We start from the raw sequence: 13,922 nt of genomic DNA on the forward strand, positions 1-13,922 counted from the left end.
TTTAAGCTTATTTCCCCTATTTTCCTTTTGAATTTAACTTTCATATCTCCCACTTTCCAATATATCACTTTTTGTAACTTGTTCCTTGTCTTTTCTAGATGTTTTAGTTTTTCTTATGGATTTTGTCATTTAGGGCACTTCTATGGGTGGTAGCACCCTTATGCTCGTCTTTTTTTACTCCTGTTCTTCCTCTGTACTATACTCTGTTTACCTCATCCATTTTCTACCCACTTTCAAAATGGTATTGTCTCAATTGTTTGACAAATGTTTGTTGGGAAATATACCTTTCAAAGTAATACCTCAAGAAGTGAAAAAAATAGCATTTGTGTGGTATTGTCATTTCTAAGAATTGTGGGATTCTATGTTCAAGGACCCACAAAAGAGGAGATTTTACTAGCTTGAAGTTTATTGTTAAAGTATTTAGTATTCATTTGGTGATAGCATTCTTTTGTGTTTCAGGACACATGGAGAAGTATTTTTCTTTTTGTGTGGGGTTAAGTTACAGGAGAAGGGTAGAGATTTGTAGGTCTTCTATGAAGCACACTAATCCTATTGATGCACCCTAAAGGGCTAATACAGGGAACACTTGTTGATGACAGGTGGATCAGAGGAGACAGAGCAGAGAGGGAAAGGAGATGGCTTGTGGGGAGATACCCAGAAAGGGGCCAAAAACTCTAACTCTCAAGACTCTAGAACTATTCTTAAGATTATTCAAACCTCCAATATGCCCAACACCTTCGGCCTTAATTTAATTATTGCTAGGCCCCGAGTGGCCCTTTGGATGTACGTGGTCTCGCTCTGTCAACTGTGTGGAAGCCAGTGCAGCCGGGAGCTCGCCTCTGCTTCAGCTCTCATCGCATTGTGGTGCGTGGGGCCCCTAGTCTGCTAATGAACAAGTGGAACCAACCCCTGGTGGACTCGTGCCCTATTGCCTTAGCACTGCAGCCTGGCGCCAGGTATGTACAATTCAATGTAATAGTTAGCATGCCAGTCAGAATTTATTTGCGTTTAAAATGTAAACGTGCATGGTATTAAAGACAAGTCCTCAAGGTAAGAGTGTGCACGTGTCTGAATTGTGACCTTTTACACACTCGTGAGGTGAGAGTGTTTGTGTGCGCAGTGCTCACCTCTGTCAAGATGCTGCCACCACAGATCACACAGTCACAATTAAGCATCGGCAATCTACAGACTAACATATGGAAGAATAAACAAAACGGCAGTGCGAGAAAGAGCTGTTGAAATACAAAGAGCAGGGTTCACAGGCGCAGGAGGAGTGGCCACTTGGAACCAGTGCAAGAGTAGAACACTTTCAAAGGAAGTGAAAGATCGCGAAGGAAAACAGCGGTAGGAGAGGAAAGTAGTAGGAAAATGAGCATGAGGTTCAGATAAAGAGATTGCAGGTGCATTTGCCTTGTGGCTTGGTCTGGTGAGGTATGTTCCACCGGAATAAAAAGTGCCAATGGACCCAGTTTGTACCCAAGGCACCACCCCGTTGGGGGCCAGCAGTGCGGTCACGCACTTGGCAGATTGGCTCCAGGTAGACCGAATGGTGGGGGGCAGCCTAGTTTTCCTTTGCAGCGCTGTCCATAAGCAGCCAAGCAAGTGGTGCATTCTGTGCCATTCATCCTCTTACGGTGTTTTGGGAAGGGTCATAGTGCAGGGTGTTGGTTTGCAGCCTGCTGGGCCCTGCCCTCCTAGGGCCCCAACCAGGCTGACCACATCTTGCCACAGAATGTAATAAAAAACATCAGATTCGCAGCTCTTTTCCTCCGATCACGTGGTTTCTGGAACAGGGGCACAGTGTTTGTCCATTCTCCTTAATCCAGCCCTTTTTCCCGTCGGCAAATCACACGTTTTTGAGCGCAACCTTCAGCAGCCCAGGCTGTCAACAACTCCAGGTGAGGCTTGTCTCATCCCCCATTCCAGAAATATGGCTGGCTGCACTGTAAACCTGGGAGACAGTACAGCCAAGTACGAGGATGCGGCCAGCCAGCAGCAACAATTTTGCAACGAGTGGTGATAAATATGCAGGGGACTGGCTGGTGGCGCTATATAAATTCTTCAGAGATCTCAAAACTGCGGTCATTAATTTGGCTAATGCTATTAGTTGCAACACTTTAAAATCCCAGACTAGTGTAAACATTTTTTACTGCACAATTAATTTCTAAGTTGCAGCTCAATTTTTATATACGGGCCGACACTGAGATAAAACAGTTATTTGGTATAGATTATCAACTGCATTTTATTTAATACGACTATCAAATAGTAGGGGAAGGTGTGGTACGGTGGGAAAGGGTGCAGGGCAACTTCACAAATCACAGAATACCCAATGTCAGGTGTGAGTGGTTTATTTAATCCAGGTACTACACTGCATTTACTAAAACATGATTTTCTTAATCCACTGCTAGTTATAAGGTGTCGCAGATGAGATATAAATATGTCACTCATAGGTGTCTTGAAACATAGAAATGTCACTCGTGCGTAATGAAAAGTTGGCAGCTATGTTTGGGCTGCGCCCGTAAGGATCGGGTGACTCTGGTCAGTGGTGTTGGAGATAGTGTCACTCATAGTCGTTGAATGTCACTCATAATTACACTGAAATTATGAAAATGTCCCACATGAGCAATCTGAAACCTTGGCAGCTATGCTGGTGAATCACAACATCTCTGTTAAAGGTAATCCCCCACCTGGGGCGCGAGGCTTGATGTGGTCGGATGTGTTTCCAGGGGGTTGGGTATATCAATCTTTCAGTCAATTAAGGGGGAGTTCAACTTGTAACTACACCAAATAAAACCATGAGTTAGGTTGGTTTGTTAATTTTAAACGGGTTATTTGAAGAAGCAAAACACATTTTTAGGATATTTATTTAATATGATGTTAAAGCTCTGTTAAATGCTAGATATGGCTTTCAATTGCCTGCACCCAATTGGCACGCTATTGAACCCATCGCCTTCCAAGCACTTTAACAAAGGCAGGAGGAGACAAGCAATCTGATTCAGATCCCGGAGATTAAAAGTTTGTTTTTCCTTTCTGTGCCGCTCCGTCCCTAGTAGACCCGTCCTCTTTGGCACACACTACATAGGGGCACCTTTGCTTTCCCCTTCAGCCAATGGCAGGTCGGGATAAAATTAACATTCCTGATACATTAATCATTGGTGGGGCTTGGGCCTCAGGGGATAGCATAACCTGGTGCCTGAGTTTAGTGAGAGATGACTTACGCCACGTTAACCCTCCCATCCTTTCGGAATTAGTTGTGTTTCTGGGAAATTAACCGATGTCGCGACAGACCAGCCCAATTCTTGACATATTTCCGTCAGAAACCTTGTTTTGTGCGTCAGTTGCTGTTTGGATTTTATTCTCATCTCATGAGATGTCGAAGATGCAAATAGCCTCCCATTGTACTACGTCTCCTCCTCCTACGAACCATTTGTGTCTGAGAATGTGAGGGAACCATAAACAAAACTGTGAAAATTACGGAGAAATGAACAAACCGAAGGAAATGTGGGGGAGGTCGCCACTATGGACTCTATAGATTGCATAGTGCTTGCATCCTACATCTCTAGGGGCGTAGCGAGACCTCACTTTGGAACGTGAACTGTGCACACCAACGCCATACCCTAATTCAATGTAAAATAATCCTGTAATCATGGGAACAAAATGTTTTTAATTAAAAGAAAAAGAAAGTAAAAAATATTAAAATGTTTGTAATTACAGATTAGTACCAACAGCCAGGCTTACAAATACCCTTAGATACTTGATTGTGTGGATGGGGTGGGAGGTGGGGATGGCATCACCCATTCTATGCCCCCCAAAGAACTGAGCGGAACATGTCCCACTCTTAGGGACACCAATCGCACACCCAGAAGGCTTACAGTCCAAAGGCAGTGCTGTAGATTAGGAAGCACTGTGAAGTTCTGACTGCCTGCACTTTATTTGATATGCATAGAACCTGAACTCTCAAGAAGGACCCATTACTATCAATGGGAGAGCACCAGCACTTCTCAGTGGGACAAGAGCTCTCTAAGGTTGTTAACATCTGCACTTCTCTCCCTTCATTTCACGCACCAGTCAAACCCAGTGCGGCTGCAAATATGCAATTCCGGTGCAGAAGCACTTTCTGCAAAATGAACTTGTTTAGAATCTACGATATGTTGCATAATTTCCACAAAAAGTATTTTTTTGTAGCTCAAAAGATTTAGAAGTGACTAAACAGTATCACATAGGCTGCCTTGCAGATAAAGACACCTTGTAAAGGTAAGCTGGTCACCTTTCTTTTGCTGGTTTGCTCATTCATATTCAACAGTTGTATGTCAGACCATCTTGAACACAAATATCACCTGACATAAATATTGTGTTTTGAATATAATTTACAAAAATATTGTCCCCGTACAAAAATATCATCCCATTGGGTGTGCATTCTATTATTAACTCCAGTGGGGTAATTTTTTTTATAAATGCTATTTAGCACACAATATTTATATTATACGATATTCTGGTATTACACAGTTAAACTGCTACTACTGAAGTATTAGTATGTATTGAAATGGCAAAACGACACAGCCACAGAATGTTACTGCATAATGCATATTTTGACTTTTGTGGCGACTTTATTTAATAAACCTGGCAACCGAATTTGACCCCCCATGCATTTTATTTCTAGTGGCCCGGGCAAAGACCAAGGGGACTTGCCGTTCTTTGCCCTGAGATATATCACACCGACCACATACATATATGTATCTAAAAACACAGTCATAACTGAGGAGAAAACTGTATTTTACATTTCCAAAATCACATCCATTCACACAAAGTTGTCATATCCAAGAGGAAATTATGTTTTAAATTTCCCCAAAAATATTTAATTATTTTTTCAGTTACTTTTGAAGGCCCCTATTATACTGGTCAGATTGCAAAAGAATTATGCACAAACTATATTAATTAGAAGAGAGAAACTGGTTCTAAAATATTGGCATGATGGTCTTGAACTGTTTATTTGCAATCTGGGTCAAACATTCATTTGTGTTTTATTGTTCCATTTAATGCCTTAGAAGGCAAGAGAAAGACCTCTCAGACATGTCACACCCATAGTGCAGACTTACCAGAGGCTTCATCTTCGTTATGTTAATCTGGACCGAACACCAGGAGATGTTGATTATCCAGAAGTACCCTTTTTATGTGCTCCAGATTCAAACCAGAGCAAACATCAAACTGATGTAGGTGGCTCTTGGAGCGGCTCCATATCAGAGTGACACAAGAAGGCGTGAGGGATAAGAGCATCAAGCTCTCACACTTTAATTTCGAGCCAACTTGAGCATTTGATGGCCGGATCTGGCATGCCTCGTCCTGGCCATGGGTGGCGACAGTTCACACCCTTACTGATTCAATACTGTGATACTAGATTAAAAGTGGTGATTGGTTCAAGAAGCATAAGTTTTCACCCCATAGCTATAGGGGCTGTGTTGTCATTTAAACACTAAGAGAAAAGCGTAAGTGGTTAAGTTGGCGCATGCGACAACTAGGGAGGGAGAGCTGGTGGAACACAGAAAAGGAATCACATCTCAAAAAAGGAGCACCAGAGAGGTACAGATCAAAAGAGGTTTGGGTAGAAAGCCATGCAGAATTTGTCTGTACCCCTAATCATTTAAATGCCCAAAGCTCTTTACCAGAACCAAGGTGTGAGGTAGGATCTTTGTCCTCACAGTAAATTGCAACTAGCTTGACTTGTGACATTGGAGCCCAGTCATTGGTCTGAGGTTGGAGCGACAACTTTGACTGCATTTGGACACTAGTCCTTGGTGTGAGACTGAAGGCCAGTTGTCAGTTTGGGACCGGATGCCACTGCAAAGAGCGAGATGGAGCTCATCCTTGGTTTACAGATGGAGTTCAGTTATTGTTGTGAGGCTGCAGATTCGCTCTGGTGTAACAATGGCCCCTGCAGTGCTGGGTCCCGAGCTCCAGGGCGCCCCGCTGGCATTGTACACGGGTGGGACTGAGAGCTCCTGACTGGGTCCGGGAGCATGGGGCCCCCTCCATGCACTTTGCAGGGGGGCCCCCACAAGTTTTGTTACGCCACTGATGGGAATGGGAGGGGATGTGAGTTAAATTCGAAATTGAGAGGTAAAATTTATAACTGTTGAATTTTACCTGAATTGTAATTATGAGGAGGAACGTGTCCGTTTGCAAGTTTTTCTTTGGAGAACACGCCATTCTTTCCAGGTGTTAGTCGATTAGAAATGATCATCTCATTAAGTTTCTCCTGCAGAATAATATATTCATCTGATAATTTAGAAATCTGAAAAATAAATGTACAATCATGAAATACTCCCATGTATACATATGCCTTCTGTAAATTTAAAGCAATAACTGTGGTGGCGATATTCAGTACTTAATGGGACTTTTAAATTGTTTTAAACTTTTACAGCTGTGATTTGACAAATCCCACAGCAATTAATCATTAAGTGAGTTGTTTCCTATAAAATACAGAAATAAACATTGCAACTGGAAAAAAGCATGCAGATTAACAAACACTTTTATTTAAACCATAGGCAAAAGTTCTGTCATTCTAAAGATAATTACTTATCTATACTACTATTATAAAGGAAGAACTTTGAGCCTTTGAGGTGTGGACCAATGGTTAGAGGAGGCATACCCGGAAACTATGTTCAGACCCGGGACCAGGGTTCAATTCCCGACGCGGCAGGGTCTGAGCCCAAGTGTCCAGGGACTCGATAATTCTCACTTCGGTGCCTACTCGAATCATGGGTTCACACTCTGCAACTCTGGGCAATAGCTTGCTTAATCTCCACAACGGCCCCCCGCGGCGGGATGCCTGGCTTTCACCTTGGGGATGCCCAGTATGGGCTATCTCACAGGGAAAAGCCAGGACGGGTTCCCAATGCAAGCGCCGGGACACCCCGTTGGGGTTAGCTGTGCGCTATATAAGATACACTAAAATAAATAAAAATAAACTCAGGAACCACGGCGCCAATCCACACACCCGATACATCGTTGTAATCGTCAGGGCGTGCAGATGGACATAGGCTATATAAACTTAATAAATATATGTTATTTAAAAAATTTACCGAAAAAAAGTAGTCCTTTGGAAGAAGCGCCGGCCGCGACGTGTGTGCTGACGTGAGGAGCGCGGGGAGGAGCGGCGTTCAGGAGCGTGAGGAGGACCGGCGGACATGGCGCGGGGAGGAGCGGCGTACAGGTGGTGAGGAGCGGCGGACAGGCAGTGAGGAGCGGCGGACAGGCGGTGAGGAGCGGCGGACAGGCGGTGAGGAGCGGCGGACAGGCGGGGAGGAGCGATGAGCGGCGGATGAGGTAGGTTATTTATTTATTTAGTTAGGAGCGGTGAGCAGCGTAAAAATGAGGCAAAAATGACAATCGTGAGCAAGAGGAAGCAAACGGAGATTATAAAAGTGAGCCAAACGGTGCATTACAGGAGGAAAAAGTTACGTGTGCAGGTTACAAAAGCGTAGAAAGTAAACATAGAGGTATAGGAGGAAAAAGTGACGTGTGCAGGTAGCAATAGGAAGCAAACGGAGCATTAGTTAGCGGCGGATGAGGTAGGTTATTTATTTATTTAGTTAGGAGCGGTGAGCAGCGTAAAAATGAAGCAAAAATGACAATTGTGAGCAAGAGGAAGCAAACGGAGCATTACAAAAGTGAGCCAAACAGTGCGTACAGGAGGAAAAAGTTATGTGTGCAGGTTACAAAAGCGTACATCGTGAGCAAGAGGAAGCAAACGGAGCATTACAAAAGTGAGCCAAACGGTGTATTACAGGAGGAAAAAGTTACTTGTGCAGGTTACAAAAGCGTAGAAAGTAAACATAGAGGTATAGGAGGAAAAAGTGACATGTGCAGGTAGCAATAGGAAGCAAACGGAGCATTACAAAAGTGAGCCAAACGGTGCATTACAGGAGGAAAAAGTTACGTGTGCAGGTTACAAAAGCGTAGAAAGTACACATAGAGTTATAGGAGGAAAAAGTGACGTGTGCAGGTTACAAAAGCGTACAAAGTAAACATACAGGTATAATACTGCAATATATCGAGGAAGGCTCCGGGGGACCCACAGACAATGTTGGGGCGGGCGGGGGCCCTGAAGCCTAATTGCTCCCGGACAACGTCGGGACAGGCTGCTAGTTTAGTTGTTGTACAAGCTTTATTCGAGATTATTTCTCATAAAAGCACAGCATAAAATTGAACATTACAGAATAAAAACATAACATTACAAATATAAATTCATATAGGCATTCTGTGCAGCTCATACAATATTAGCGTAAAAAATTTACATGTGACAAAGTAGTTTTACATTTTTAGACAATTGTTATGGCTGGATTTTCTGATTAGATGGGATCAGCCCCTAGGGGCCCCTCCAACCCAGCCAGAACGTAATCACATCCCTCCTCAGGACCATCTATCCAGGCACCTGGGTACCTACCTGAGGATGGGGAACTCACAATATACAAGCTCATATTATTAAAAACACCACTAAATCTATAGGGATACTAAGAATACTCACTGATTACTAGGGATATCCATACCCTACACCACACTCATACATCAGTTAGTCTCGCGGCCACTCAGACCCAGACTGATCTACCCTAGGGCAGACATGACACCCAATCCGGTGCATCTACACACGTGGGTCTGCAGCCCCAGTGCTCTCCCTTATTTCCAAACGGTTCGCAATCCGGCAAACCTACACGCCAGTATCCCCCCTGACGCTCTCACTTACGCAAGCCACAATCCTGTGGGTATCCACGCTGGTCATCCACCCCAGCGCTCTCACTAACGCCGTATATCAACGACGACCACATTCCTATGAACACCTTCAGATATATGTCTCTTCACTAAGGATTTGCTACTACAATAATATTATGGGAGGGTGTACTAACTTGGTCCCTTAGTTGCAGGTCTCCTCTCTCCCTCACTATTACTTACCTGATCAGGGGTAGCATCTGTTCAAACAGTAATACCTACCAGGACAGAAGATTACCCTCACTGTATGGGGACAAAGATATACACACTATGTGATTGAGTTATTTCTTGATTTAAGCGCTCCTACTCCCTTCTGATCCATCAGTGGCTCAACGGCAACTGGCTAGAAGCTAAGATAGCTTTATCATAAAAAAACTCATGCACACTAATTCACTAATTAAAATGGGGTCATTTATTGTAACAATAATAAAGTATACATATACAAAACTATGGGGTCTCTATAACTAGCAGTAACTTTAACACACCGCTGAAAGAAAAGGATTAAACATACAATTTATTTGCGGGGTAACAGGAACACACCGCTGAAAGGGAAAAGATTAGACATACAATAGCCTAGGGAATAAGAACAAGATTAAAGTGTAAGTGTAAGTGTAACTAATTCAGACTACCTCACCTATTAGAAGGAAGATTTCTCTCTCTGCCTCTGGTGGGATTAGGGCTCTCTCTGTCTCTCCCTCCTTCACCACATCACCACGCCTCTGGTTCAGTTGCTCCAGCTGACAGCCTTCTTTGATGCCCTCTGCACTGCTCTCTCTCTCCTCATCTTCAGCAATCGTCTGCCTTCTTTCTCCATTCAAGAACTGCACTCTATTCTGCAGCTCCAGCAGACATTCTCTCTCTCTCTCCAAGCTGAACTGAGCTCCCAGCTGTTCTGAGCTCCAAGCTGTTCTGAGCTCCAAGCTGTTCTGAGCTCCAGGCTGAACTGCACACAAGCTGGAATGAACACTCCTCCTTTCCTGCAGCTCACTAATATGGATTCCTCTCCCCTCATGGAAATTTCCAACAGAGGGCTGTCTCCTACCGAATTCCTGTGCCAGCTCCCAGGCTTCCACGCAACCGCAGTGCGCCTCTGCATGTTACGTCTGGGCCCAAGAGAAAAACACATTCCTCGGATAAGAAGCAGTCCTAACTGGATTTTCCTCTAGCACACAACAGCCTTAACTATAAACATTGCCTTTACCCTTGAAGCCTCTCAGCTCCATCAAGATGGAGTCCCTCTAGCTTCAGGCCTGTAGGCCTGAAAGGGATGAAATGCCCCTTAGCTCTGCCAGAATACCTACATAAACCATACCAATGTGTCAAGTATGTCAAAGCCAATAGGCAATAGACAGGTTAGAGTCAAGAATAAAGGATCTATCATCATATTAAGCAGCTATCCTCTTCTAGGTCTGGAAGAAAGGGCTTAAAAGGGCCAACACAAGCTAAGAATACCTATACTAGATGTGAGCAAGACTAAGATCTATATCACTGCTACATAGAGCCAAAAACTCTGCCATAACAACAATAAAGATAAAAGGAAAACCTGATTAACTGATCCCCCCCAGAAATCGTCGCCTGATTGCCCAGGCCCATCCCAAGTATTTAGCTACCCCAATGACTATCGATTCATGAGTTGTTGTACACAAAATTCTTAAAGCCACTGCACTGTCACGTGTCCCCAGGTTTTTGCATACAGGTGTGAGCCATAATCTCCTGGGTGATGAGTAGGCTTTACATACAAATAGAAAGTGGCCTACACTCTCCTCAGCATTTTCACAAACTGGGCATAACCTACTAGTCGACCTATGCCAACCTGCCGTTAGTTTTTTTAGGGGAATAGATCCGGATCTTAGCTGGAAGACTAGCTTCCTATCCATTGGTACCGTAATAGTATCCCAATAATTTTCTAAGATAGGAACATTTTTTGTCTCCAAGAAACCACCAGCCATAGAGTCAGACCTAACGTCTTTCAGCAGATTACCACCCACCCAATCCCAATAATGTGATTTGAGGGCTTCTTTGCTTGGGAACTCCTCTTCCACTGGGTTATTCCAAAGATTGGAAAACCCCAGGTTAATTAGCATGGCCCTTAGATTTTTAAGCCATTTCATCTTGAGGAAGATGTCTTCCTTAATTATCCAAAGAAAACCCTCTGTATATTGTCTGATCTCTGGAGTTGTCCAAAGACGTCTCCAGTAGAGAACAGGGCGCAATCGCGCTCTATCGGTAATTGGGCGTCTACCCAGCTCCAGGAACAGTGGTATTAGGGGGGTGCTCTGTGGAAGTCCTGTAATCCCTCTGATGAACTTGTTCTCAGATGTCTGTAGGGCCACAAGATTGTCCCAAGCCCATAACTCCGCACCATATAAAGTGGCACCTAAGACCTTTGCATCGTACACTATAAGTGCGGGTTTAATCGGTTTTGTCTTGGATTTGCGGTGTTCTCCCCTCAAAGCACCTGAAAGCTGTTGATGTTTTATGGCCACTTTTTCCAAATGATGCGACCAGCCAGCGCCCTCTGCTATCTGTACCCCTAAATATGTGAACTCCTTAACAGTGTCTAACTTGCAATTATTTAGGGTTACCTTGGGATAGATTCTACGGCGTGGGGTAAAGGCCATTAGTTTCGTTTTCCCCACGTTTACTTCAAGCCCGTGCTCTGTGCAAAAAATATCAAAAATATTTAATGCACGTTGCAGCCCTGCAGGGGTTTTAGACAAGATAAGGGTATCGTCAGCGAACATTAGGATCGGGACCCTGACGTCCGCTAACGAAGGAGCGTCTACGCTTGCTTCCAACATTCGCTTGACAATCCCATTAATAAATAATGAGAAGAGTAAGGGAGCCATGGAACAGCCTTGTCGGACACCCCTTTCCACGGGGAAGTCCGAAGTTGACTCGCCATTCCCACCCCACTGTACTCTTGCGAAATTGGATTCATGTAGACGCATAATTAGTGTGAGCAAATCAACAGGAATTCCCAGCTTTTGCAAAACCAACCATAGCTTAAACCTGGGGACTAGATCAAATGCCGCCCGCAGGTCGACAAACGCGACATACAGGCAGCCTCTTCCTAGTAAAACCGTCTTCCACCGCAGTATGGTAAAGCGGAAGACCTGGTCAATGGTGCTGGTTGCTCGCCTAAATCCAGCTTGATATGGGGAAAGGGCGTTGTTGTCGTCAACCCAGTCCATAAGCTGGTTTGCAACCATTCTCCCCACTACTTTTTGCATGGTTGCTATTAGGCTTAAGGGCCTATAGTTGGCAGGCAGTGAGCGATCTCCCTTCTTGTGAATGGGAATAATAATTGCACCTTTCCAAAGGTCGGGGACCACCCCCCCCTTGGCTAGGGCGTTTGCTACTAAAAAGATATACCTCACCCATCTCGTCATATCATACTTGAAGATATCCGGGGGTATCCCATCTAGCCCTGGCGCTCTCCCACATTTCACGGAACTAATCGCGATTTCTACTTCTTTGGGGGAGAACAAATTGTCAATAGCATAGACTGGCGTTATGCCCTCACCTACCCCGGGGTGCATGACTTTGGCATATTGTGGTCTGAAGTAGTCAACCCAGGCATCTTCAGCTACATCATTATCAGGCTTTGCTGGGCCACCTCCTCTACCCCACTTAATAATTTTCCAAAAGGTCCTGGAGTCCTTATTACTAGAAGCCTCTTTTAGCTCGGCCCAGTGGTCTTCGTCCCATTTCCTTTTGGCTTGAAAAATTGCCAATTTGTACAGTTTCCTTGTCTCTTTTATTGCAGCACGGTCCCTGTTCCTAATAGCTTGTCCCAATTCTAGTCGTGCAGTTTAGTATAAATTGTGTGTGTTTCTAGCAAGGTTCCCTTATTTCAGTAAATATCTTTAATGCTCCTAGATTAAGGCATTTACCATTACATATACAGATTATCCATTCTCACTACTTCTGTACCTTCTCTTCGCACCTTTGAGTTGATGAGGAATATATGTTTATTTACAGCCAAATAATGAATTTGATGGGGGCAAAAGCGTTTGGAGTTGATTTGTCTGAATGCCACCATAAGGGGTAGAAACATGATCTGCACGAATAATTGACTTAGCCATTACTTATAAATGGAAAGAGAGATGTAAGTGTGACTGAGACGACGATTTGTGATTCTTTTTATTTAAAGAGTTATTTTATTTCTATTGAAATACACAAAGAGAGGCATACTTCATTGTTTCATATTATAATTGATGTCCTCTGATGTTATCTACTCTGAAGTATTTTGGAAAGGATTTAGCAGTCAGGAGAAAAACACCGTACAAAAAAGCAACATGGACAATTATATCTGAGTAACTGTGAGATACAGGGATGTGTTTCACTGAGGGGTAAAGTTTGAGTTGTCTATTAAGTCACCCTGAACCGGCATCGCACGGACGGAGACGCTTATCAGTGAAGCTTCACATGCCCTCTCAGCGCAGGTCTGCAGAGTTCCACAGACTTCTTGAAAAACTGTCTTTCATTACTCACATTTTAGAGCATACCCTCCCTCACTTGTGGGGGTGCTTCAAAGTTATGGTTCTAGATGGTGATAATTAGACTTGTTCATGAGGTAAGCTATGGTACATTACTTTAGTTTTAGTTTTGGAGCTGGATAGGTCTTTTTCTTTATAGTTCTAGATTAAGTCGCAGCTGAGAAATCTTTTATTGAGTAATAAATATTCTTCCGTTATAGATGTACATTTTTTTTAATGTTTTAACACTTAGTGGCACTTTATTGGCACTTTAACGCCTTAACCGTGGCGGTTTTTCCGCCGCAGTGCAGGCGTTCTAAAGAGTGGGCTGGCTGCGGCGGCCATTGGCCAACGGCAGCACTTGGGAGGCAGTGCTCCCGTCGGCAGTACGGAACGGGTTAATAATAGCTGGCTGTTTTGGTTTACGCTAACACATTTGGTGTTTATAGCTTCCAGTATTGTTTTAAGTATTAACAATGCTCAACACTGGGTGCATGTTTTGTAGTGGCTCACATTTATGGTGGATTAGAAAATCATTGTTCAACTGAGATATGAGCAGACGGTATTTTTTGAACTCAGGGTTGTTTCCAAGGTCTTGTTTAAGTTTTTCTTTATTCTATTAGATTCATGGTGCAACATATCGTCCTGAAGATGGTCTAGTGGACCTTTGTGGCTGTT

At 43.7% G+C, this 13,922-nt stretch overlaps 1 protein-coding gene across 1 annotated transcript in view; it reads right to left on the reverse strand.

The window, feature by feature from the left end:
* MYO3A (myosin IIIA) overlaps window positions 1–13,922 on the reverse strand; it is a 1,386,887-nt gene that overhangs the window by 346,312 nt on the left and 1,026,653 nt on the right. Inside the window, exons 33-34 of the mRNA XM_086939966.1 lie at window positions 6,142–6,289; window positions 2,192–2,200 (exon numbers count right to left, since the gene is read on the reverse strand). Of these exons, the coding sequence (XP_086796092.1) occupies window positions 2,192–2,200; window positions 6,142–6,289 (157 nt within the window). The remainder of the gene's footprint in view (window positions 1–2,191; window positions 2,201–6,141; window positions 6,290–13,922) is intronic.

The sequence above is a fragment of the Lissotriton vulgaris genome, chromosome 10, assembly GCF_964263255.1.
Source record: "Lissotriton vulgaris chromosome 10, aLisVul1.2, whole genome shotgun sequence".
In the NCBI taxonomy this organism is placed as follows: domain Eukaryota; kingdom Metazoa; phylum Chordata; class Amphibia; order Caudata; family Salamandridae; genus Lissotriton; species Lissotriton vulgaris.